Source organism: Pseudorca crassidens, chromosome 17 (genome assembly GCF_039906515.1).
Source record: "Pseudorca crassidens isolate mPseCra1 chromosome 17, mPseCra1.hap1, whole genome shotgun sequence".
Lineage (NCBI taxonomy): Eukaryota > Metazoa > Chordata > Mammalia > Artiodactyla > Delphinidae > Pseudorca > Pseudorca crassidens.
Genome location: NC_090312.1, coordinates 83,695,623 through 83,723,151, shown reverse-complemented (window position 1 = coordinate 83,723,151; position 27,529 = coordinate 83,695,623). Strand labels below are relative to the sequence as shown.

The 27,529-nt window shown below is 40.2% G+C and overlaps 1 protein-coding gene across 6 annotated transcripts in view; it reads left to right on the top strand.

Annotated features, from left to right (window-relative positions):
- Positions 1–27,529, top strand: part of SNTG1 (syntrophin gamma 1) — a 476,492-nt gene that overhangs the window by 331,812 nt on the left and 117,151 nt on the right. For all 6 annotated transcript variants that reach the window (XM_067712365.1, XM_067712364.1, XM_067712363.1 and 3 more), the window contains 3 exons: positions 12,456–12,558; positions 17,579–17,661; positions 23,214–23,344. In XM_067712365.1, coding sequence (XP_067568466.1) covers positions 12,456–12,558; positions 17,579–17,661; positions 23,214–23,344 — 317 coding nt within the window. The remainder of the gene's footprint in view (positions 1–12,455; positions 12,559–17,578; positions 17,662–23,213; positions 23,345–27,529) is intronic.

Below are 27,529 nucleotides of genomic sequence, written 5' to 3'. Positions count from 1 at the left end.
ATACGCACTCTGACTGTGGAGTCCAAGCTAGTTTGGCAAATATTATCATATTTTCCTTCCTTGAGGTCTTTTCCCACATGGACAAATGTAACTTTGGGCCACCCCATGGTCAGGTGTGTGCAGCCACCTTTGGGATGGATACAGCCGCTTTCCGTTCACTGACCTGAGATATCTTGAAAACATACAGGAGAGAAATATGTCTACATCCATTGCAGCAGTCGGAGCTGTAGTGCCTGGTTTACTTAAAGTTATTTCCTGTTAACCTGGAGAGGCTCCCAGGCGCATGGACAAGTGCCAGACATTACAGCATCATAAAAAACCCAAGCAGTAGATGGAAACGACCTCTTAGTTATTAGCATGAAAATGATTGGATGAAGTGTGCTCTTGGCATGAAAATGTTAACAACATAAAGTTACGAGAAAGCATCTACAACATCTAAAGTGTTTCTTTCACACTGGCTTGATGTTGAAGTTCTGGTCGAAGACGTTTTATATTCTTCATGGAAGTATATTTTGATGATCAGATACAGAATATTTTGCGTAGTCTAAGAAAGATTAGGAATTTTTTTACTTTCACAACAGAAATCAGCCTGTATTTAACAATAAAAAAATATTTCGTTGAGGAAATTACAGGTTGTGAAAATGAGGGAACACACAGTTGTTTTTAAAGTGATGTAGCTCAAATACTGTGTGAGAGACACAAAACCATGACTAGCGTTATTTTTACTAACAAGTATTGGGTATCCAGCGTACATATCACATCTCTTGGATAAAACAATCATACTAGAAACTCTGTTTCTCCCTGTAAAGAGTTTATCCTTTAAAATGACAACGCCCACAAAACAGAGCCCTAGTAGTTCGAAGGCATACGATATAGGCTACCATACACAGCATACAATGTAAGGCGCTATCAGATGCTGCTGAGAGACAATATATAACATCTGCTTTATTTTGAGATTTTTGTACTTTCTCCCTATAATTACTTATGCTTCATCACTTCAAGGAATGTGAAGTTTATGCTTATTGGGTAGCAAATAACTTTGACCACATCAAATGAAACTCAAAACCTATACTGTTTCCCTTCATTAAACCCACTGAGGTGACACGTGAAGGACAAGAGGCTGCACCAGGTCCTCCACTTTGTTACTCTGGACGTAACGTGATGAATCTTAGCGACCCTCCGAGATGTTTCCTCCTCAACGATACGTATCTCCCAGTTGCTTCAAAAAGAGCTGGATGATTTGTTTGGGAGTTTCTTTGGCCAAGCAACGTCAAAGAGAAGGCATGCCTGATTATTCTTAACGGGGCCCTTGACAAGGCACAGCTGCTGTCAGCCAGCGCCATGGTTTCTGCCCAGTGATGAAATGACACGGTATTTCCGTGAACAGAAACCGTGCTGGGCCTAGAGTTCCAGCCCCACGCGGCACAGGCACACTGACCGAGTCTCCCGTTCATGAAGCCCGGGTGGGAACGGTCTACAGCATTGTTGGAGCGACGTCCCCGTCTGGTGATCTGATAGCTGCTGCCCCATCAGCCTCTTCTCCCTACCCGACCTGTGCTGGGCAGGTGCTCTGTCTGGGGACCTGGCTGCCCAGGTTGCTATGACGACAGAGAAATAATAGATGCGGAAGTAAGAGCAGCTTTTCTCCTCCTCTCATTCCTGACAAACGTGAACTATTTTTCTGCTCAGGACTTCAGATATAACTAAGGCGGGTGGAGTGAGGAAAAGGGGCTTCCGACGACACGGGTCTCGGGCAGGGAGCCCGGCATTCCTCACCACCTGCCTTTCAAAGGAAATGCTGGGGAGAATTACAGTCAGTAGTTTTCTCCAACACTGTTTCATTTGAAAGTACGCTTTGCGAGCTCACATGCCCTCAGTGAACCGTCATTCTTCTAAAATCTCTAACTGAACATAAACCATTTCAATTTTGTGACTCAAGGTTTCTGAAATTGGCCTTCACTTACTTGAATTTATTTAAAGAGGCAGAGCTCAAAGTCCCTGTTAACCATTGTTCTGGGGTCACACAAGGTACGCAAGATTCCGGACGGCCTCTGACACGATGCAGTTTTAAGACAAGACAGGCACCAAACTATGTTTAACATCTTGTCGTGATCAGCTTACCCTTTCCCTGAAGTGTCTTTAGGTTGAGACAATGCTGCGTGTGGGCTGGAGAGGAACGGGGTGAGCATGAGGTCTGAGCGTGAAGCCAAGTGACTGACACAGAGACTCCCAGACAGGCTTTTTCGTTTTCTGTTTTTGTCATTCAGGTAGCAGGTGGCAGGAGTGTCCTCTGGGACTCCTTTGAAAAGAAATAGGGTTCAAAGTAGAAGAGGACGCTTGAGAGAAGTTCGCGGTGACAAAATAAAAAGGCAATAAGTTTATACTTTTCTAAGGGCCATCCTTACACATTCTCAGTAATTTCCATATGAGTAAGATGGGGACATACACAACTTCCAGACAGGGTGCCTGCATCTCATAAAGTGGTAAATATCTTAAGGGCTTTTCTAATTGTCCTGCCGCCACCGTTTTACGCGTGATAGATTTCTCTGAAGACTGAAATTTGAAGTAATTATGAAGTAATAAAATGTATCTATTTTCTCGTTGTGTGTTTAGCAACGTATAAGGCAGATTATTTTCTCCCTACTCATTTAACACATTATGTTTGAGACACACATCTATTTTCAAGTATTTGAAATTACCAGACTCTCAGAGAAACCACTGTTTTCCGGTGGCAGGACAGCTGTGTTTCTCCCCCTGCAAACGTCAATTGCCAAGGAAGTGCTGGCAGAGCCAGCCTGGTGGCCCTGCAATGCTGCAAACGATATCCAAGTATTTATGCATCGCGGGGGGAGTGGCATCTAAGATTCAAGGTTACGTATTTAAATGACTCATGCAGTAGAATGAGATGAAAGACTATGGGAGGAAACAGCACTACAAGCGGTTCTACAGTATTTACTCCTTAGTCCTATGTTGTGCAAACACGTTGTGATAATGTGTATAAACAAATACTTAGCAACTGAGTGTGCTGCAGCTACAGATCCAATGTGGGTGATACCGCGTCTCGCTTTGGTTTTCACATCTTGACAATTCATTTTGTACGAGATGATCTTATACAGAATTCTATAAAAATAAGGAGAAGTGTTATGATTTCTCTCCTTTCCTTCAAGAATTCCACTTAAATCTGGTGCACTGTTTGCAAACTAGACATCCATGTCGCTGTGGTTAAGCTTATGGATTTAGAATAGATATGTGCATTACTTACTTCAGTCTAATGTGATTATAGGAAATGCTATCATCTGTATGGGACATTATTTTTAAACATTCTGGTTTTTCTTGGATGACTATGAAGATGTTCTGTACCTCACTTGTCTGCCTCAAAGATATCATAACCACATCCTCTAAGAGATATGCTCTGTATTTTTACCCTGGAATGGATGTCTTTTCTCCCCATTCCTCCAAGATTCGAACTGAACGTATGTTAATATGCAGTGAGTGCATTTTATAAACTTCACTTTCTATCATCTAAGGAAGACGGGGGCCATTCAAACAAAGGTCTGACTTAATTAAACATTTTAAGGTCTCAGTAAACGTTTGATTACACTTGGTGTGGTAAGTGGACCTTCGCTCATCTGAAAAGTCGCTGATGCCCTCCACGGTGTGACCAGCGAGAGAAGTGTGGGCGCAGAGGCACAGCTGCTGAGACCTTCACATCGTGGGCAGGTTCGGCCCACGCGTGTGTTTGTTCTTTTCCTGCTGAGCAGTGAGGGAGGGTGCAGAGCGTCGGTGGCAACAGCGTTGCTAGCAGAGTGACCAGAGACACACTGTGACGCCTGCTGTAGCTGAGCAGGTTTGGGTCTGAGTAATTTCCACACGCTCTTCACTTTTTAACACCTTCCTGATCTCTTTCTGCTCCTTTTAATCTATCGTAAGCATCTGTCTTCTCACTGATGATTGTCTGTAGAACTAAAGGGCTTTATCATCCTCCTGTCAACACTGCACCTGCTATATCACGTGTGGTGTTTGAACGTGTTAGATGCTCGATGTACGTTTGTGCATTAACCGAAATTCTGTACTCATCTGTCCCGATGCACAAGAAAGTACTTTAAGCAAATGCAGTCTCCGCAGTTTAGAAGGAAGCCACTGACGCCTGGGAGACTCTGTCCCAGCACCTTCTCAGACCCGGGCGGCATGGTGGTGGGCGGAGCTGGAGTCCACAGGTAAAGGGACAGGTGGGCTCTGACACATGGTGAACAGCTGCTCCAGGTCTCTGTGAGAGTCAGAAATGCTTCCTAAGGAATTGTCTAAGCTTTACCATTAACCTTTTTGGGCAGTGGCCCAGTGGGAAGAAGGGGGAACTCACTTACTCATGTAGTTTTACTTCTCAGTCTGTCATACATCAGATGTTATGTTTGAGCAGGTCACTTCACTTTTGAATATTTTCAAATTCTCATTCGTAGATTAAAAGCTAATAACTTTTGCCTTGTTCTCGTCACAGGCTTTATTTTATAGACTGAAGGCGGCACTATAGCTGGCACACATGGTAACACGTTACTCATTTATATCAACGTGAATCATACAACTGAATGTAAGACTTTTAGCAAAAGCTAATTAACGAATCAAAATAATTTCTTAGACAACATGGCCCAATATTCGGGAGAGAGAATATTGTCAAAATGAATTATTGTTGGGATATTTTAACAATGTTGTGTCACGTGTCATTGTCGTGTCTGACGGTGTGGTGTTTAAAGAGCCATTGAGTGTGTCCATTGGCTGAGGGTGATGGAGAAGGTCAGGACAGGATGGGGGACCCCTGCTCTGTTCAGCCAGCTGTTAGGCTCGTGGTCTGGTTTTGTTCCTGTGGTTTAAAGAATAATCTACATTCAGTGAGATGCAAGATTCAAGCTTATTATTCTTCCTGTTTTTGTCCAGTAAAGAGTACACAGAGCCCTCTATACGCTTTCTTACAACATTATTCTGGTATTAATCCATTATTTAACTATTATTTAACTTTAAATCCATTATTTAACTATTATTAACACTTAACTATTCAATCCATTCGGATTCATCGTTAGTGTATCCCCAGCTGTGCTTGCACAGTCCTTTTAACACTAGGTTTAAAAAAAAAGACACTCTATCATGTATTACAATTTCAAATACATTAAGATCTATTTTGGAGGTTCTATCCATTTCTGCTGATGAATTTGTCCATTTGAATATTAATACATTGATTTGATTATAGGATTTAACAGCATATTCAGGGATTGATAACTTCTCCCAATTCCTACTACTCTTCTTTTTAAAGTATTTCTCAGATGTTCTGGGGGACATCTTAAAACTTTCTGTTGACTTAGTTTGTTTTTATTGAACACTTCACCAAGTATATGGCGTACCATTGTTAAGAGCTTAGATTTTATTTTCTGTCCTTCAATAAGAATTTACAATTTCTTTAAGGCAATCTATGACAATTAGTTAAATTTCTAAAGATTTTATAGGATTCTCCCCCAGATTTTTAATAATTTTCCTGGTGTTTATTGCTATCATAGGAAAAAGGGTATTTTTATGTTACAGTAATCTTATGTGAAGCTACATTATCTTTTAAATTCCAACTAGCATTTTAGGGGAGTATACTTGGAGTCTGCAATTATATTTTTAATAAAAAAATTGTATTTTCTTAATAGTTATAAAATTAATTCCATTTTCTTATTTTACTTTATAAGTAAAACTCATCAATATTTTTGAAAACTAATGGGCATCTTTATCCAGTAACTGATTTTGATTAATATGGTTTCCTTGTTTTAACATTTAGGATAATTTTTACTGCTTTTTAAAATTGACTTTATTAATTTTATTCTTTCAAAAATATTTAATGAAGGCTTTTTATGAGCCAGGTGCCACCTTAGGCTCTTTGACTACGTCTGAGAACAAGGTACAGCTTTTGCTGCCCTGGTGTGGAAGCCAGCTTCATGGGGCAGAGACGAGTGACAGCATATTAGACACAGTGTGTCAGCACAGTGCAGGTGGGTAGGAAGGTGCTGACAGGCTATGAAATGAGAGGTAGTGCAGGTGAACAAAGACAGAGGTGTGTGGAGAGCTATCATTTGTAAAAGGTTGGTGAATGTAGGACTCATTGGGGTAACTTTTGATCAAAGAGTAGCAGGAGGTGAGGGTGTAAGCCACACAAGCACTTAGGGAACGACCGTGCTGGGCTCAGGGAACAGCCAGGCATGTTCAAGAAGCATCGTAAGGTTTTCTTCTATTCCTGTTTTCCTTAGAGTTTTTATTAGGAATTGCAGCTCAGTTTGACCAAATGTCCTCTCGGAATCTCTAAGGGAGGGGAAAAATCTCTCTCTCTCTCTCTCATCTCTGTATATCTCAATAGATCTATGTATCAGTAGATAATGTATGTATATTTAACTTGATGAAAGTAATTACTTTGATAATAACATCTGATATTTATCCAGGTTTGCTGTTTTGAAATAAAACCTACTCAGTCATAGTTCAATTTCTTTTGTCACTTGTTGGAGTCTATGTGCTAATAGTGTGTTTAGAATGATAACATCTGTATTCATATTAATAATGGTCACGTTTTCGCTTCATAAAATTTCTTATTAATTTTCATTTTAGTTTGATTTAATACCATGAATTAAAGCAACTTCAGTAATTTTATGCTGGAATAATTACTTCTTAAAGAATTAGGTAAAACTTAGTTTTGAACCCATGTGGTCCTGATGTCTTTTTAAAAGTAAACTTTTTACCTATTTAAAAATTTAATTTAACCTGCCTCATAGAACATAAAACTAGTCAGTTGGCACACAGCAATAAGAAAATACAGTAAAACATTACTTGTATCATTGAAGAAATCATCTTGGAATTAAAGCAAATGCTGAAATAGTGTTACTGTAGTGTGTGCACTAGCTAACAATGCATTCTGCTTGTTGTTCACCTTATCTAGAAGGTGACATCTCACCCGCTGTTATTACATAGAATCTTATTTTAATGAGGTCTTTGAAAGTGATGGGATCTTTAGTCATAGCTTTAAGTATTACAGTAAAAATGGATCACATGTTCTAGATAACCTTGCCTCACTAAAGTAAATGGTTCTCTTCCATGTTGAAATTCATTGATATATTATCATTACTATATCCTGATTATTAGAGCTGACATTTGTTATTCAGTCAACCTTCCTTCTTATTTGTAATATTTACCAAAATTGAAAAATTACTGCATACTTGAATACTACTTTAAGCTGAAACTTTAGGAATTCAGGAGTATTAAATATTTGGTAGTTCTTTTTTAAACATACACCTATGTATACATTTTTGCTGTGACTTTTTATTTTACAACATAACATTCAGACTTGAAGTGCCTATGTAAAGGATCCTACTGTACTTATCTACGTACATGGAATGTTTTTCACAAATTAAAATGCAGGAAGGGTGGTGAAATGAATGAATGTGTGAAATGGGAATGTCACGTTGCCTTTTTCTCCAGCTGTTATGTCCCCAACAATCCTAACCCTCATCCCTTATTCCATCTATTTTTAGCTTTTCCAGCACAGTTCTGTGTCACTTGGTGGTAGCAATTGAAGGTGAGAATGTCTAAATTATCCCCAATTCCTTTCTTATTTTGCATCGATTCCTCCAAATTCTACATGATACTTGATTTCCCACAATTGATTCACCCACCACTTCCAATGGTGATGTGATTTTCCTAGGTACAGTTCTATACCTTATTTTCCAGCTGGATAATTTCTGCTGTTACACTTGATTCACTATCCAACCAACGGCACCAGGGCTTGTAGACATTACAGACTCTGTCCTTGATTGGACGTCTCTCTCTTATGAAGGCCCTGTCTCCTGCCCTGAAAACTGGCACCATGCTGCCCCACCTGCCATCTGTAGGTGTGAAAGTGCACCCCTGTCCTCACACCACAGAGGGGGTCGTGTGCCCCTGCCTCCAACGCTCCGCAGATTCCTCTGAAAACCTAACCACGGATGTAGAGTGACAGGGGCCAGAGGACCCAACCCCATTCAGGAAAGCCTTACAATTACAGGTTCACCTCAAACTCTTATGCTGTAATAATATATGGAATAAGTAAATTCTTTCTTCCCCACAATTAATACGAATGAAAAATGATTACACAATGAAATGCTTTGCTTACTCAGTGTTCACAGGTGATCACCATCTCAACATGAATAGTAAAGCTTGATATATTATCTAGTGTTCGTATAGTTGTTTTGTCTGAAAAACAGTTTGTTTAAAATCATTCCTCAAAGTCACGTTCAGTTTCCTTTTCTGCCAGAGGTCAAGACTTTAAGGAAATTATTTACTGCAAGTAACATATCAAGAGGGACGGATCCAAAGTTAAAGTGAAATTCTAGGTAACCGCTTTGCAACGCGGCCGTCAGTGAGTTGCAATGCTTATCTTCCCCTCTGGAGATCTGAATCTTGTCTGGCTGTTCTGACATCATGCTGGACTAAGAGCTGAGGTCTCACAAGCTGTCTCCGTGCTCGTTTGCCACTGAAGCTGTGTGTGTATGTGTGTGTGTGTGTGTGTGTGTGTGTGTGTTTCCTAATGTGTGCTTCAGGCAGGTCCAGGCAAATCAGAAGTCTCTATTTTCATCAGTTAAAAACAATAGCCAGGGTTGGAGTGGAAGAGGGTTGAGTAGGCAGAGCGTAGAGGATTTCAGCATTTAGCGAAAATACTCTGTGACTCGCTGATGGTGGATACACGTTCGAACGCACAGAACGCTCAGCACCAAGAGTGAAGCCTAACGCAGGCCGCACCCTCTGGGTGATGTTGCCGTGTCGACGTAGGTTCGTAAGTTGGAACACAGGTCCCACTCAGCGGGGGCACGTTGATCATCGGGGAGACTGTGCATCTGTGGGACGGGGGTCTAGGGGAAATCTCTGTACTTTCCTCTCAATTTTGCTATGAACCTGAGACTACCCTACAAAAATAAATTCTTTAAAAATGAAAATATAAAATAACCCCCAGCTATGAGCACTTTTGACTTCATAGCAAAGCAGAGGCAGACAGCTAAATCCCTCCTTAGAGTCTCATAGAAGATAGGGTGGCCCCCAACAGTATGGAGGAAGGACAGAGACCACAAAAGGATTTTATGAAGTTTCCCTTCTAACAGACGAGTGGAGCTTAAGAACATTCAGTTGACGGACTGAGCTGTTAGCTTGTCCTGGTTTAACAGAGTCAACCTATAAATATCCCACTTAACGCCACTTCCCTTTTCTGTTTTCACTGATTGCCCTTTTTTACCAATCTCTGTCCCTTTGCTCACGTACTCACCCAAGGCAATGTGAGAGCATAACTGTGCTGATACATTATCTGATGAAAATGCACGCTTGATTTGCACCATAAAATGTGAATGAACATGAAGAAGACGATTGGATTGGTGCCGATTTCTGATTTTTCAGGAAGATGACATTCATCATTATTCATGATGTGGAACCTACATTTTCCAACCTGACAGTATCAGGCCAATGAAATATGCATCCAAGGCATGGTAGGAAACCTGAAAAAAAATTAAAAACACATTGTGTCAATCCTGGTCCTGAAAAGATGGATATTTCTGCATTAAGAAATGTGTATGTGTCAAGGACTTGAAGTTATGCTTATCCAGAAAGATACCCATAATTAGCCACTTATTAAAAACAAAGTAAAATAAAGTTCTCTCTCTAGGGTAAGATTTTATAATTTTTAAAAGGTTTTTATGTTTCTCGGTTACACTTGACCAAAACTTCAAGATTGAAGTATACAAATGTAAAGCTTTGAAAGAAAACAGTTGCCCGTTGCCTATCTCGGAGGTGACTGTACTTAACTTACACATTTCTACTTTATTCTCTTAGTTACACTTGAGATGCTTGTAATGTTATTTTTTATTTGATGCTAGACATTATCTATTACATGCTTATGATGGAATGTATTTAGCCATTGCATTCCACTCTCCCATGTATTTCACTAACACACTCCCAGTGCACTTGCATAATAATGATTATATAAATATTAAATGTCACTTGGAAACAAGCCAAGTTCATAAATGCATACTAAGCTAAAAATAAAGAAAAAAATGGGGACTTTGCATGGGATTGCCTTGAATATGGAAAAGCAGGAGAGAAGTGATTTCCTCACAGTGTTATGTCTGGGGATCCAGGACGTAGCATCTCCCTCATTTATTTAACAATGTTGTATTTGTTTGTTGAAATTAAATCAAAACCAGTTGATCTTTGTATATTACTTTGTATATATGCTATTCCATACTAAACTCACTTAATAACTCACCTGGTAATGTCTCATGTAATAGTGTCCATAGGCTCTTAAGGATTTTCTGTGTTCAAAATCACGTTACCTCTGAATAATGTCAGTTTCATTTCTTCTTTCAATTTTTATGATTTTTATTAGCTCTTTTCTTGCCTTATTTCAGTAAGATCTGAAGAAAAATTAAGTAGAAATGAAATTGGTGGACATTCTTGCCTCATTTCTGATCTCAAAGAGAAATGTTTCAATAATTCATAGTTAATGCTCTGATGCTTCTCATACATTTTTGTGTATACTCTTTATAATATGAAGGATACTCCTTTGTATACTCAGTTTTCTATGAGCTTTTATCAAATGAATGTAATCAAATGCTTCTTTGTATCTATTAAAATGATTATATAATTTTCTTCATTTTTAAAATTTTCTACTTTTAACGTGATGAAATATATTGTTTTTATGTGTGTGTCTGTATCTTCTCTGTTGCTCAGATTGGGCTAATTTTATTGTTCTGTCCTCAGGTTTCCTGATTCTGTCTTCTGTCACTCTATCACCAGGCTAATTCAGCAAGGTTATTTATGTTATTGTATTTTTTAGTTCTATAATTTCATTTCCTTTTTATAATTTGTATTTCTTTCCTGAGATATTGTCATTTTTCATTTGGTTCAAGATAATTTTTAATTTCTTGCTGAAATATTTTTAAGGTGGTTTTAAAACCCTTGCCAGATGATTCCGGTATGTAATTCATCTAGTTTGTGTTATTTGATTATCTTTCCTCATTCAAATTAGGATTTTCCTGGCTCTTAGTGTGACATATTATTTTAATCCTGGCCATTTTGCTTATATCTTAAGAGTCTCTGGTTCTTATTTACTTATTTTTCTTTTTAGCAAGAAGTCACTGTTTAGCACACAGGTCCTCGCCTAATTCTGTGGGCTGTGGTTCCACTGACAATATGACATTTAGAACCATTTTGGTGCTAGTTGGGTCTGATTGATTCATCTGCGTCATCAGGCTTCCCCCACCCCGCCCGCCACCCCGTTCCCTGATGGTGCTAGAGGAGGGGAAGGGGCTTCCCCAGGTCGGGTCCCTGCTGCCACTAAGTGGATAAAGGGATGCTTCACCTAGCAGTGGGTGGACCACCCCTCTGTTGGGAAAGATCTGTGCCCTTCCTCCAGGCCTGGGAGCCCTAATCGGTTTTTTTTCTCTCTACCTTTCAGAGTTCTACTTGGTTGTGTCTGGCACTTTTTTCAGTGTTTTAGTTGTACTTGTTTGGGAGAGAGAACTTTATGCCATCTTGTAGGGAGCAGAAGTCATTCTAAACCATGTTGATAGTCAATCCTTTAATGACTGTATGGCGAGCATTTTTCTATGTGTTTAATAAATTATGTCCCCATGTTTATTAATTGCTTCTTCACTAATTATTCGTAATTCTTCTCTTAGTTTATGTGAGTTTTTAAATTACATATATACTTACATATTTTCCAGGTATGTTTGCTATAAATAATCCTCAGCTTTCTGAACTTCTTTTAATATTGCTAACATTTGTTGTGGTGTAATATTTTGAGAAATTATCATTATTTAACTGGTAGAAATAGACCTAGTAATTCTATAATTTAGAGAGTTGAGAGTTATTGATAATAGCTGTCTCCATCATTATTCTAAATTTTCAGGGAAAGGAAAAGAAAATGTACAGTGATATAGTGGGAAAATAATAACCATTTAGTTTTTGCAAAAGTGTTTGAGTGAATTGGAACAACTTTAATTAGAATTAGCACGCTGGTCAAATTTGCAGGGTAATTTATTCATAGATCTCCAAATAGTGCATCATGGATGTTCAATAAATATTTAGTAAATTAATAAATATAGTGGTTCGAGCACTACATCTTTCTGTAGACCTAACATAGACCATAAACTCACGAGAGCCTTGATAAATGTGGAATGGAAGATGATGACATCGTGAGTGAACAGGGACCACAGGATGATGGGAAGAGGAAGGATGTGGATGCCTGCATTCCTTCAGTGTTAGATCTTTCATCCCCTCCATCTGCCGTAAAATGTTTCTGACCACTAGGGAAAACTGTGAGACGTGGAAAAGACAACCCATTATTTCAAGGGTTTTCAATCGTACAAAAGTTTTTGCCAGCGTACTGATAATGGTATCATTTTTATTATGTTTTATGTTAGGTTCAGGTTCTTCGGAATGCCGGAGAAGAAGTGACCCTGACGGTCTCATTTTTTAAAAGAGCACCTGCTTTCCTCAAACTCCCACTGAACGAAGATTGTGCATGTAAGCATTTATGAAGAATAGGTAATATGCTCACGTCATATTTACTTTCTAAGCCATTATTTCCTGGCAGTAATTTCTTTTTAAAGTTGGGATTCCTGCCTGAATGCAAACATTTTTCTTTAATATCACAAAGCATTCAATTAACCCTTCTCCAAAGGGAACAGCTGTTGTCTGTGTTTCAGAATGTGTTCACGTTTAGTTATTTTCCAACCTATAACTGGGGAAATATTACTTACTTTAAAAATGAATGTCATATCAAACATATGCATTTTGTATCTCTACTAAATTTCATTCATATTGTTTGAGGAATATATATTCTCTAAGTAGAAAATAATATTCTCTTATTTGGCTACTGAACTTACTAAATAAGCATTTACACTTCATTTGTCCTGATGAGAACAGGGAGATTGCAGGAAGCCCCAGTCTATGTGGAAATGTAATCATTTTCATAAGAACTACTTAAAACTTTCTGTATCTATTTTCATATTATGAAATGAAATGCATATTACCTTACAGTTTTTGCTAAAAGCAAAGAATTATTATTTTTAACTGAGGCATAGTTTACATGAACTGAAATGCAGAGATCCTCAATGCTCAGTGGGATCAGCTCTGACAGACGCTCACATTTGCTTAAGCCACATCCCTTTAGATCACAGAACGGTTCTGCTGTGCCTCTTCCAGTAAATAACATTCCCAGAAACAGCTACTGCCTTGATGTCTTGTCATCAAGTATTAATGTAATCAAACTGTATTTCTTCTTTTACGTCTGCTTCTTTCCTTATGAACCGTCTCGTGTTAACATATTTCGGGAGGTTATTTATTTACATTGCTGTACAGTATTCTACCGTATGAGTGTAGTAGAGTTTGGTAACGCATTCTCCTGCTGGTAGACAGCAGGGCTGTTTCCGGTATTTGGCTATTGTAAATAAAGCTGCTGTAAACGTTCTCGTACAAGGCTTCTGGAAGTCATAGTATTTTATGTCACTACTATAAGTACCTAGGAGTGGAATTGCTGAGTCACAAGACGGATGTGTAATCAACTTGCTAACAAACTGCCAAATACATTTCTAAGGTGGGCGTGTGTTTACAAACCCCCCACTGTCCACTCCAGTGGCGGATGAGAGAGGTCTGGCTGCTCTCCATTAATTCCAATATTTGATGGTCAAAAATTTCTTTAGCTATTCTCTTGAGTGTGTAGTGGTACCGAATTGTAGTTTTAATTTGCACTTCCCTGAAGGCTAATGATGATTAGCTCCTGTGCTATTTGCATATTTTATTATCTATTTGCATATCTTATTTTGTAATGTGTCTGCTCACGTCTTTTCCCCATTTTTCTGTTGGTATGCCTTTATATTATCACACTGAAGGAGTCGATAAGCCTGTTTATAGTAAGCTTTTTGTTAGCTATATGTGTTACAAACATTCTGTGCACGACTGTCTTTTTTACCTAAACGTGTGTCAAGTTTGCACAACTTTTTGATTTTGATAAGATCTAATTTACCATTTTGTTGTTGTTTTCGTTGTATATGCTTTTGGTTTTCTGCATCTTTTCTAAGAAATATTTGCCTACCACAAGTTTGCAAGGATATCTGCCTACACTTTTGCAAGCAGCTTTATAGCATTGATTTTTATGTTTAAGTTTATAATCTGTCTTATATTAGTAACGTTTTGGTTCCGAGGTAGGAATCAAGAATGAAGGAATCACTATCTTATTTCCACTAATGTATGCGTCTGTTCTTTCACCAAAACCACACTGTTGATTATTGCAGCTTTATAATACTTTAAAAAGTCACCTAGGACAGGTTCTTCAACTTTGTGATACTTCAAGATCATTTGGCTATTCTAGATTCTTGGCATTACTGCATCCATTTTAAAATAGCACATCAATTTCTATTTAAAAAACTATTATGATTTGGAATGTGACTGAATTTATAGACAATTAATATAATTAACACCTTAACAATTTTAAACCTTTCATTCCACAAACATGTCTTTCCATTTATTTATATTTTAATTTTTCTCATCAATATTTTAATGTTTCCAGTGGGAAAATATTGCATATCTTACATTAAATTTATTTTAAGCATTGTATGTTTTTGTTTTATTGTAAATAATATTTTAAAGATTTAATTTTCTAATTATCTGTTGCTAACACATAGAAACAATAACACATCACATTTTTATATATCAACATTCTGCAGCATAGTTTAATTTTCTTATTAACCAGTAAGATTTTTGTACTTTCTCTAAATTTTTCTACATATAAAGTTATGTCATCTGCAAATAATATTTTGCTTGTTTCTTTCCAAGCTGTATTTCTTTTAATTCCTTTCTTTGCGGGGGAGGGGCAGGTCATCTATTGCAACAGCTCTGGCCTCTTGTAAAATGCTGAGTGAAGTGCTGAGTGCAGACGTCCTTCTCCTGCTCAGGATCTTAGTGGGAAATCTTCCAGTTTTTTACCATTAAGTGTGGCATCAGCTGTGGGTGTTCATAGATGCCCCTTATTAGAATAGAATAGAGGTGCCTTTATATTACTGGGTTCCTGAGGATTTTTCTTTTCCTTTCTTTTTTTTAATAGAAGTTAATGTTGAGTTGTGTCAAATATTTTTCCATCCATTGAGATATTACATGTTTTCTTTTTTTTTATTCTGTTGATAGGGTGACTTTTTAAAAATTGATTTTGAATGCCAAATAAAGCTTGCTGCATTCCTAGGATAAACATCACGGTCATGGCCTATTTTTTTATGTATATTACACATTTTAATTTGCTAATGTATTGCTATTTTTTTTTAAATCTTTGTGCATTAAAGATTTCCAAATGTACTTTTCTTTTCCTGTAGTGTTTTAGTGGGATTTTGGTACCAGGGTTATTATGTCTTTGTATAAGTTGTGAAGTTGTAACTCCTATTTCCAGAGAGAAATTGTTTAACAGAGATCATATCTCTTTCTTAAATGATGGAATAAATTCACCAGAGAAGCAATCTGATCCTAGACTTATCATTTTTGTTTTGTATGAATTAATTTCTTAAATGGATATAGGACTTTTTTGATATTCTCTTTTCTTCTTTTGTAAATTTGGCTTAGATTTTTTTCAATATTTTTGTTCATTTCAACTAAGTTGTCAATCTTTGCATGAAGTTATTCATCATATCTTTTCATTATCCTTTTAATATCTGTTGATTTGCAGTAATGCCTCCTCCTTCACTCCTGATACTTATAATTTATATTTTCTCTCTTTTACTAGATCGTTTTTGCTATCGGTTTTGCTAATGGGTTTTTATTTCCAAAAACCCATTTTTGTCTTGGTTAGTTCTGTGTTATTTTCAGTGTGCTGTTTCATTGCTTTTCACTTTTATTTTTATTATTTTCTGTCTTCTGTTTACTTTGTTTGCCCTTCCACTTCTAACATCTTAAGACACAAGCATAGATCACTGAGTTTACATCTACCTTCTTTTTGTACTATAGTTAAGTCTTTAAATTCCAAAGGACTGCTGTCGATGCATTACAGAATTTGATATGCTGTGTTTTCATTTTATTCAGTTCAAAATGCATATGAGTTTTAAAGTAATATGTGTCCATTAAAAATATTGTCTCATAAGAGAGAAATGCAGAGAAAACATCAAAAGAAAAAATAGCAAATACGAAGTATGAACTTCTTAAGATTTAGAGTGTGAAAGCTATATCTAGGCTAGTATAGCAAAAAATCCTGTTTCCCTTCTTAGCACCAGGAAAACTATAGAATTTCAGGGTCATAAAAGAGGAGAGCAGCGTCATCTTTTGGGTTTTTTTGAGCACGTCGGTTAATACATTAGGAGCGTAACCTGTAATGATGTTTGCATTTAAGCGTTGTATGTCAAATAAAAATTGGGAATCAATTACATTAATAGATCATATTTATCTACATTAACAACTCCAAAAATATAATGTTTACAGAAAAAGCAATGAACCAGAAATCAAGAAATATGTATTTTAATCCTGACTGAAACAATTACTAAATTTTAAAATCTTAGAAAAATCACAAATCTTTAAGACATATATTACTCATCTTTATTTTTTTTATACAGCAGGTTTTTATTAGTTATTTTATACATATTAAACACTCATCTTTAAAAAATAGACATTGGTAGGTTTCTCATGAGGATGTAATACGAAGTGTTTCAGTTGCAAATTCACAAAATTAAATAGTGTCAATGAGGGTGCTTCCAATTACAGTATATACCAAGAACAGTTGTAAAGACAGAGCACTTACAAACTTTTTTTGCATCATAGAGTGTTATGGTAAATAAACATGGGATTTGCTAGTAGATAAGACATGATATTAAATAGAATTTTGTAGCCAAACAAAATCTTGCACCATTCTAAGTATGATTCATAAGAATAGGACACTTTGGATAATAAAATGAAATAGTATTTTTTATATGGTTGCATATTTCCCTTAATAAAACCTTAATATTTATGAAATCAAAGATAAATATTTAGACGTAGAGAATGGACTTGAGGACATGGGGGGGAGGGGTAAGCTGGGACGAAGTGAGAGAATGGCATGGACATAGATACACTACCAAAGGAAAAACAGATAGCTAGTGGGAAGCAGTCGCATAGCACAGGGAGATCAGCTCAGTGCTTTGTGACCACCTAGAGGGGTGGAATAGGGAGGGTGGGAGGGAGACGCAAGAGGGAGGGGATATGGGGCTATATGTATACGTATAGCTGATTCACTTTGTTATAAAGCAAAAACTAACACGCCACTGTAAAGCAATTATACTCCAATAAAGTTGTTAAAAAAAAATAAAAAGAAAGGAAAAGATAAATATTTGCAGGTCTCTTTTGGGGCCACTTTAGGTTTTAATTTTAATTTTTGTTTACTTGCAAAACTCTGGCTTTGATATAAGTGAAATACAGATTTATTTTACTACCTGGCTTACCTGATACCACTGAGTGTACTGAAGTACACAGTGTAGAAGGTGTCCGTGTAGAACAAGTGGGCTTCTAACCAACGATGCTGTGACTCTTCCCGCAGGTGCACCGAGTGACCAGAGCAGTGGCACCTCCTCTCCCCTCTGCGACAGTGGCTTACACCTCAACTATCATCCCAACAACACAGTAAGAGGCCCAGGGCACAGTCCCCATGAATGAGGAGGGCACCCAAGAAAAATATGTGTAGTTAGAGTTTGCACAAGCTGGTCTAGGACCCGGTTTCTCTGATGTAGTTGAAATCCTCGGCTGTTTTATTTTTTGAGAATTATGATAATTCAGGGAGGAGAAAAATAAGTAGGTCTGCTATTTTTTCCCCTCTCAGGCCTGTGTTAAGCCCTTTGTAAGCTCTAGAGACGACTTGGAGAGGTCACGTGTAAAATCATGCAGTCATTTTATAACATTGCATGTTATATGTAATTTCATGTTCTCAATAGTTTGACATAATTTTATCATTTTTCTTTTGAAATTATTTAGCTAAAAGTAGCTATATAATTTGCCATATATTAGGATTGCTTAGCAATCTTCATGCACACCAGGGAATCAATATAAAGGGAGAAAATCTAACCTACACATTGTATAAAGTGTGAGGAATATTAAACTATACATGTATTTAATAATTGATACATTTGGCATGTTTGTTCTATAAAGTGTCCATTATTATTTTCCACCTGTACTTTGGAGTAAACAGGTTTTTTTTTCTTTTATAAATATTTTGAAACTCCTTGTATTTCACCCTTCAAAAGATGTACACATTCTAAAGACAAAACGATTCCCTCTGGTTAAATGTGAGACTAACAATTTCCCCTGTGCTCACAAACATGAAGAGAAGCGGAGCTCACTTTATGTAGAATTTTATCTTTCTGTTCCATGTATTAGGCTGTATGTGATGTGGAGCTTCCTCTGACTTGTGTGGTTCACTGTCCATTGGAAACTCTTGAGCTCACGGTGGCACTTTACTCCAGAGTCCTCCTGTGGACATCTGCAGGTCTCCGTGGCCCTCACCGTGCAGCACTGCACAGCAGTGATCTCAGCTGAGTCCCACGGGCCTCCACATCCTTTTCATCTGTTTGTTGTTTTGCTCTGAAAGAGGAACCCTTGGCAACATCAAAGGTTATCTCTACAAGTATAAACCAGCCCCATCTGGGTGTACTTCACTGCCCTTCTCTTTTACTTTTGTTACCAGAGAAATAGCTGTCACACGATAGTGAATACTTAAAATGCGGGATCTTCAGAAGATGGCAAGATCTGAGTGCCGTAATTTCCTGTTGAGAGAACGAAAATACACGTCCTGTGCTCCCATCAGCTCCCTCCTCAAGGCTCTTACAACCTCCCACCCAGTCTTTGCCTCTTGCTTCACTAATTGCTCTGCTCACCTCCGTCCCTTCCAGTGGAGACACTCTTGAGGCCTTTGATGCCTTTCCAGTCCTTTGTGCTGGGCGGTGCCCTGAGCCCCGCTGCTGTGAGTGTCGCTGCCCCTCTTACAGGAGTCTCTGCCTGGAATCGGTATGGCTGCAGCCGAGGACGCAGAGATGGGGCACAGAGGCAGCCTCCCCGGCCTTGGCAGGTGACACGGTGGCCACCCGCCCTCAGGAGCCCACATATAGCCAGGTGTTCCCTCCTCATCCGCTTTCTCCTGAGAGCTTTCCCCACCCATGTCACTCACACAAGAGTCCCCATCTCAGCTCTGCCATTTACTGTGGAGTGGGGACCAAGGTGCCTAGGAATATTTTTATTCTAGTTCTTGCCCCTGTTCCCTTGGACTCCTATGTAATAATAAGTGGACAGGAAGGTCTGTGGGTAGGAGCCATTCTGGTCCGTTTTGAACTCATTCCACTGATGTACACAACAGCATCTACAGACTTGGTTACGTGACCTGTGCCTCTATGTGGTTGCTCGCTATAATGTCTTCCTTTACAAAGGCATAATGAGAGTAAGGAAACTGCTCAGCAGTTCTGTAACATGGCTGTTCCAAACAAATCCAGCTGTAAACTTTTCAAAAAACCTATCATCATAAATTGTTCTTACTGAGTTGTGTCGTTCCGTTTTCAGGAGGCATATTTTATTTCCATTTTTAGCATTAGGATTGAACATTATTTGACATTGCTAAAGATCTTTAAGTGTAAGGAAATTAATGGCACTTATGATGTTTTAGACGACAAGAATCAAGACATATATAAATCAAAGTGTAATAAAAATAAAGACAGTAATTGCATTTACGTTAATTGGATATGTGCTGAGAACCTGCTCTGAGAAAACCCTCTTCAAGGTGCCGTGGGAAGAAGTCCATTATGGCTCCTGGGCCCCAAAGTTTAAAATCCAGATCTGTAAAAGTAACTGTAATGTAAGCAGGAAAATTGCAATGGGCGTTAGCCTTCTAATGTCAGAGAAAAGGGCTGCTAGAGGCTTTGAACCTCTGACTTACAGAAATCAACAAAAATGGGGGACTTCAGACCAAACGTGAGCCCGCCTGGGAATCAGACCCGAGTGGGTCACGCAGGGTCGGCATCCGGTTGAGGGGTGGAGGACGTGTCTACTCAGAGGTTGATGACACGAGGGGCAGTCGGAGCGTGTCTCCTCGTGACCCGTCACTAAATAATGAGGCACCTGGGCCCCGGGAGGCGCGTGCCACAGAGAGTGTGCAGATCGCAGAGACGGGGTCCGTGAGAGAAGCACCCGGTCCTCTGCTGTGTCTGCGTCCTCACCTCTGTCCCAGGCCCAGGGACTCTGTTTTTAGTTCCTGTGCCTGAATTATTCTCTGACGGAAATTTTGCGTAAGCAGGTGCCATTTGAGTTCCCTCAAACTTTCTGTGTGTATTTTAAGGCAACATTTTACACATATGAGAAAATAGCACCTTGTAATGTACATATTAACATCACTCCACTTTCTTACATAAAAACGTAGTCTAGTCCTTCTAAGGGCCTGAGATCACCAATTCTAGCATATACAAGGTTCTCCCGGTTTGCTAGCCAAAGTGAAGAAAGAATTTGCTTGTGCTCACCAGGAGACTTAAATTCAGACACCAGCTACCAGATTCTGAGGAACGTTTTTCTTAACTATAAACCTTTAACGATGCTTTTAAGGCAAATCCTTAACGAAAGCTGGATCAGCGCTCTGCCCTGTATGCTGTTCTATTTTGGCCTGATAATTGCTCTTGAGGTTACCGTACGGCAATATACCTTGAATGTGTTACATTTTGAGAAGAGAGTTTATTTTAAAGTAAAGGCTCTGTAAATGCTACTTTTCCCGTTCACACTATTAATATTATAGGAAACAACATTCTTGACACTGAAGAATAAAGCTCTTGAAAAGTAGTTATGGGCCTTAAAGCCATAAAAATTCTTGTGTTTTTAGATCGTTTTTTATACAATTAAAAATAACTCCGAGACTGCTGTTACACAACAAGACTAGAAAGCAAATTTATATTCTGCTATTGGAATTAAAATAAATAATAAGGATAAATAATTTCCAAAAGATACCAGCTATTCCACTGTAAATAACAGATCTGTGAAATGAAATACATTAACCCTGATTAGTTCAGTAGCTGAAGTGAGACTTATCTTGTATTTTTGATAAGAAAGAAACATAGAAGAAAGTGACATGCTGACAACTTCGGTACATAAAGACACCCAGTTGGGGTGCTGCGTCAGGACATGCCAAAGACCACATGTGCTTTACATCTGCTGGTCCATGAAGGCTATGAAATGTGATTGTAAAACTCCTCATCCTCACCTGTTGGTGATTGTCATTCTCCATATTCCATTACCTGTGTCTTTTATGTTCTTTTACATTTTCTATCTGTTCAGGGAACAATGAAGTGAGAGGATCTCTTTGTGCTTTTCATGAACGACAGGAAATAAATAATTTGCCTAAAGTTACGTTGCAAAACTGTGAAATAATCCAGGCAGACGTCTGAGTCATTCTTTCCATGGTTTCAGCTCTGACTATGGAAGTTAAATGCTGTGCTGTGGTGTCAGAGAGACGTAGGTCGGAGTGAATCCTGGCCCTGTTGCTGGCCGGCTGGGGGCCTCGTGTAGACGCCTGACTGCAACCTCCCAGGCGTGGGCCTCGAGCACGGGGCCCGGGAGCAGGTTTCAGCCGCGCGCTGCTGTGAGCTTAGTGACGGGGCTGCTCGGTCAGGTCAGGCCTGGCCACAGAAACCGCACCCATTTACCCCAGGGTGTCACACAGGATTGTGGTTTCAAGTGCCCTCATGCAGAAAAGACGGGAAGCAATAATTTACTGCTTCTAGAAACCTTAGGTTTTCCTTCGGTGACAGCCTTGTCTCTGGAGATGGGTGCGCTGTGGCACAGAAGAGCTACGTAACTTGCCCCGGCACTCCTCAGGTGGGAAATCGGGACTTTGAACCAGATGGTCTAATTCCTATGGGGAGCCTCAGCCCTCACACGCTGCCCGTCTGCGACATCTGACGTGAGGGCCAGGAGAGAGGAAACGATTAATGGGAACCTGGGCCTGTGCCTTTCAGTCACCATAGAAGAAGCACTGAAAGCAGCCGTCTTGCACCAAAGGCTGTGTGTCCCGGAGACCTGTCACCAGTGGAGCCCCTCGCTCTTGTCAGCCAGGACTCCTTGCCGGTGCTCTAAAATGCTCGAAGGGTTTCGTAGACTTCCATTGGCACGATGGTTGACAATTAACCTAATGCCAGAGAATTCTCAACCTCGAGTGAAAATAATGGAAGTTTTCCCCTCCCCCCAAATAAGCAATTTTGAAGAAGTTAATAACTGAAAGAAAAGTTAATAATATCTAGACTCACAGAGGCTCAACATTTAGACTAAAATAGAATCTCCTTCTAGCACCATCACTCAAAAATTATAGAATCTATAGCCTAGAGAGAAACCCGTCCGTGTCAGCAGTTCTCTGATCAGGTGGCGGCTTGGCTCGTACAGCACAGGCCGACTACATGTCAACGTCATTCCTGTGCTGGTGCCAGGAAAAATCTCAACAGGGAAGCTGATCCAGTGAAAGAAACACGGATCAACATCTGCTGAAAAACTCAGATGTTATTCAAAGACGTGTCTTTTGTATACATAAGGAAAAAACTTAAGCTTTTTATGAAACTTAAAATATATGTAATTTTAAACCAGTAGTAGTTGTCTTAACATTAAAACAATATAAGAAAATACAGACATTTTATTGACATAAACATGAGATTAAAACAATGGACAAAGATTTCCTGAGTGTTTGAGGGCTGTTTTATGGGAATGTTCATTCTCACAAATACTTTTAAGTAAGCGCTGAATCGCAAGCCCTTATAACAATGTTTAGTGCTTAGCAGATAGAAAATATTTGCTAATTGAACTTTCTGGATTTTTGTCACCTACTAGTTCACTGTAATTACAGTTCTGCCCCATCTTTCTCATTCTTGAATGAATTCAGTCGTCGCTACTTTATTTCTTCTTCCTTCTCCTCTACCCATTTTTCGTGTTTTCACTACAATTCTTAATCTCAGTGATTCCCTCCTCACTTTCTTATAGAATTCCATTAACAGCGAAATTAACAAATATACCTTTATTGCCCGCGAACAGGGATTTCCTGTGGTTTTCTATAAATGTCTTCTGATTATCTAAGGGTAAAATACCCCTCAGATGACAAGGGTGTGACATCAACACTGAAAACACAGAAACACAACAGCACTGCTGAACGTTTGTTGTCTTTTCAGGACACGCTGTCCTGCTCTTCGTGGCCCGCGTCCCCGGGCCTGAGGTGGGAAAAGCGGTGGTGTGACCTCAGGCTGATCCCTCTGCTGCATTCCCGGTTCTCCCAGTACGTGCCCGGGACAGACCTGAGTCGGTGAGTTCATGTCAGCGGCCTCCGCTCGTCTGTTGATTGCACTTGAGACCTGGAGTGACATGACATGCCTTACGGGTCTTACCTTCAGGTTTCTAGAAGTAGGAAGACCCGCAGAAGAATAGCGTAATGTAGTAAAACGCACCTCACTGCAGGTGCTCGAGGCTTCGGTTTGGCTCAGTTCTCAGCCCTGCTGACCGAGCCCTGGTGACGGTCGGGTACCAGCTCCATCACCCCGTTGCTTCTGAGTCGGGGGTCAGCTCAGTGGCTGGCGCGGCTCTGCTGCCACCAGGGAGGGTGGGCGGCAGGGGCCAGCGGCACCGCCTTAACGCTGCCGGGCAGCGGTGAATGCTCCGCTCTCCACGGAGCTCGGCTGACGGAGGGCAGTGGAGGGAGCGGGGGCTGAGGGCAGTCGGCCGGCTCCCACCACCTCACCCCACCACCTCACCCCACCACCTCCCCCACCACCTCACCCCCCCCACCTCCCCCCCACCTCCCCCCACCACCTCCCCCCACCCCACCACCTCCCCCCACCACCTCCCCCCACCCCCCCACCTCACCCCCCCACCTCACCCCACCACCTCACCCCACCACCTCACCCCACCACCTCACCCCACCTTGGGGATGACGGGTGGGTTGGAGCCTGAGGTCCTGCTGGGCCAGAGCGGTCAGCATGGGAAGGGGGCAGAGGGCTGAGCAGCTCCATCTCGGGCCGCCTCACTCAGTCTAACGGCTGCAGGCGGGTAGGGAGCCTCAGCTCCCCGCTACCGGGACGGGGCGGGGGCTCGGAGCGCTGCTTGGTTCACGCGGGTGGGGATGGGCAGGGCAGCTTGCCGCTCGACGCCTTGAACACCAGCAGGCGGGGACGGGAGGACAGGGGCAAGACCAGCTGCTGCTCTGCCTGCTGGAACCCTGGGGGGAAGAGTGGCGGTGCCACTGACGTTGGGCCAGATTAGGGCAGGCCGCCAAAAAGGTGGAATGCTTCTAGCCCGCTGCTTTGCTAGCCTTCGCACTACGAGGACAGACGCTCCTGGAAGCACTTTCTTGTCTTGCTCTTGGTCATCCTGGATGGAGACCCTGGAGGACCCTGCCTAGGATACACGGGAGGCGACAGGGAAGTTCAGGAGACTGACCCCCAGTCACCTCTCAGCCGCACGGCCCCGGCAGTCGCCCTACCCTTCCACCTTTCAGGAGCTGCCTGTGCTGGCCCTCGGGTCACGTTCAAGGTCCTTTAGTTGTATTAGGAGCCCTTGGGAGGGGCGGGCTGCTCTCCCTTGCCCGGGATTGGAGGCTCACCGGTGCTGATAGCCAGATATTTTTATTATGTATTTAATAGTGTTCCCTAATTTTTGTTACAATTAATTCTTTGACCCACGGGCTATTTACAAGTGTATTGCAAAATTTCAAAATAGTTTGAGATTTTTAAAATTCTCTTTTGTTATTGCTTTCTTGTATGATTTCATGCTGAGAGCTTTCAGCCCTTTGATATCTGTTGAGACTTGATTTCACCTAGCATATAAATAATTTTGACGGGTGTCCCATATGCACTTCAAAGAATGTGCAGTGTCGGGCTTCCCTGGTGGTGCAGTGGTTGAGAGTCCGCCTGCCCATGCAGGGGACGCGGGTTCGTGCCCCGGTCCGGGAGGATCCCGCGTGCCGCGGAGCGGCTGGGCCCGTGAGCCATGGCCGCTGAGCCTGTGCGTCCGGAGCCTGTGCCCCGCAACGGGAGAGGCCACAACAGTGAGAGGCCCCCATACCGCAAAAAAAAAAAGAATGTGGAGTGTCATTTTCCTTAGTTCAGTGTCTACGTATTTCAACTAGGTTGTATTTGTTCATTAGGGATTCTGACCCTCTGTGTCATTGATGACGTTTTTGTCTGTTTATTGTCTCAGATATTGAGAGAAATGCATTCGTCTCCCAGTATGATGGTGGCTTTGTGTATTTCTCCTTTTAAGTGTGTCATTATTTGCTTTATATATTTAATTCTATATTATCGGATACAAACAGATTTAGATTTTTTACAATTTCCTGATGATGACCCTTTTATCATTATGAAATGTCCTATATCTCTGGAATTTTTCCTTACCTTCAAGAATTACGTCAGGTGTCTACACTGTATATTCTTTTATCCATTTCTTTCAACTCTTTTTAGCCCTGTGCTGTAATATGTATCTCTTCTGTGTCGCATATACTTTTTTCTTTTTTTTTAAATTCAAAGTAATGATCTTAGTCTTTTAATTGGATTATTTAGTCTAGTTGCTTTTTTTTTTTTTTTTTGCGGTACGCGGGCTTCTCACTGTCGTGGCCTCTCCCGTTGCGGAGCACAGGCTCCGGACGCGCAGGCTCAGCGGCCATGGCTCACGGGCCCAGCCGCTCCGCGGCATGTGGGATCTTCCCGGACCGGGGCACGAACCCACGTCCCGTGCATCGGCAGGCAGACTCTCAACCACTGCGCCACCAGGGAAGCCCTAGTCTAGTTGCTTTTAACATAATCACTGGTATATCAGAGATTATATCTGCCATCTTAGTATTTGCTTTCTATTCAACACTCTAGTTTTTGTTTTTAATAATTAAAATTTTTGTTTTGAGATACTTATATTCATATGCAGTTGTAGAAATAATAGAGAGAGATTACATTTTTTTTTTTGCCCATTTTCCCAAATGGTAACATCTTGCAAAATTATAGTACAACACCCCATTTAGGAAACTGACATTGACAAAATCCACCACTCATTCATGCAGATTTCACATGCCTGAGTGTGTAAGAGTGTGTGTGTGTGTGTGTGTGTGTCTGTGTGTCTGTGTGTCTGTATGTTTAGTTCTATAGAATTATATCACATGCTCATGTTCTCATATCCACCACCCCAAGCACAAGGTGGAAGAGTTCCATCACCACAAGAACCCTCCTGTTGCCTTCATGCCAGCATCCTTCTTCCCCATCACATGACAACTCACTACTCTGTTCTTCACCTCTAATTATCTTGTCATTTTAAGAACATTATATAAATGGAATCCTACATTATGTAACTGTATTGGATTGAATTTTCTCACTCGGCATAATTCTTTGCTAATTCTTCCTAGTAGTTGCATTTTTCAGTTGTTTATCCCTTTTTATTTCCGATAGTATTCTGATAGTATGGATGTATCACATTTTAAAAATTCCTCCCTTAAAGGACATCTGGGTTGTTCCAGTTAATTCTAAGTAAAGATGCAGTGAACGTTTTGTATAGATTATTGTGGGAATGTGCATTTTCATTTCTTCAGGTAAATGTTCAAGAACTCGAGTACTTGGTTGTGTGATAACAGCATGTTTAGTTTATTGAGAAACAGACACATTGTTTTGTAGGTGGCTGTACAGTTTTACATTCCCACCAGCAGGATATGAGCCATCCAGTTCCTCTACATCTTTGCCAGAATTGGGAGTTGTTGCTGTCTTTTACTTTACCATTCTTACAGGTGTAAGATATAGGTATGATATATCACTGTGACCTGAATTTGCATATCCTAGTGATGTTCAGCATCTTTTCATGTGCTTATTTATCACATGAAATCCTCTTTGGTGAAACGTCTGTTTGTCTTTTGACCATTTTGTAATCGGCTTTGCTTATATATTTTTATTTATTTTTTTACTGTTGAGATTTGAGAGTTTTATATATATTCAAGAAAAAAGTCCTTTGTCTCAAGACACTAGTTTCTGTATTCTATTTTCTTTAACTTTTTTCTTACTTTCTGAAATAATTAAACATTTTTATTTTTTAATATTCCCTCTATTATATTGTTATATATGCATTCTTCTGTTTTGTTTTAGTTATTGCCTAAACGTTACACCATATGTCTTCGTCCTTCCAGGCTGCTGTAACAAAATCCAGCAGATAATAACAGCAACAAACAACAGAAATTTGTCTCTCACAGTTCTGGATGCGGAAGTCCTAGATTAAGGCACCTGGATCATGTTCTAGTCCTTTAATGAGGCCCCCCACCCCACCCTTCTTGGTTCATATCTGGTGTCTTCTCACTCTGTCCTCACTTGGTGGAAGGGTCAGGGATCTCTCTGGAAGCTCTTTTATAAATCACTAACCCCATTTCATGAGGACTCGCCCCCCATGGCTTTAGCATCTCCCCAAAGCCCCACCTCTCAATACCATCTCGTTGCTCACTAGGATTTCGAAACATGAATAGGAGGTGGGG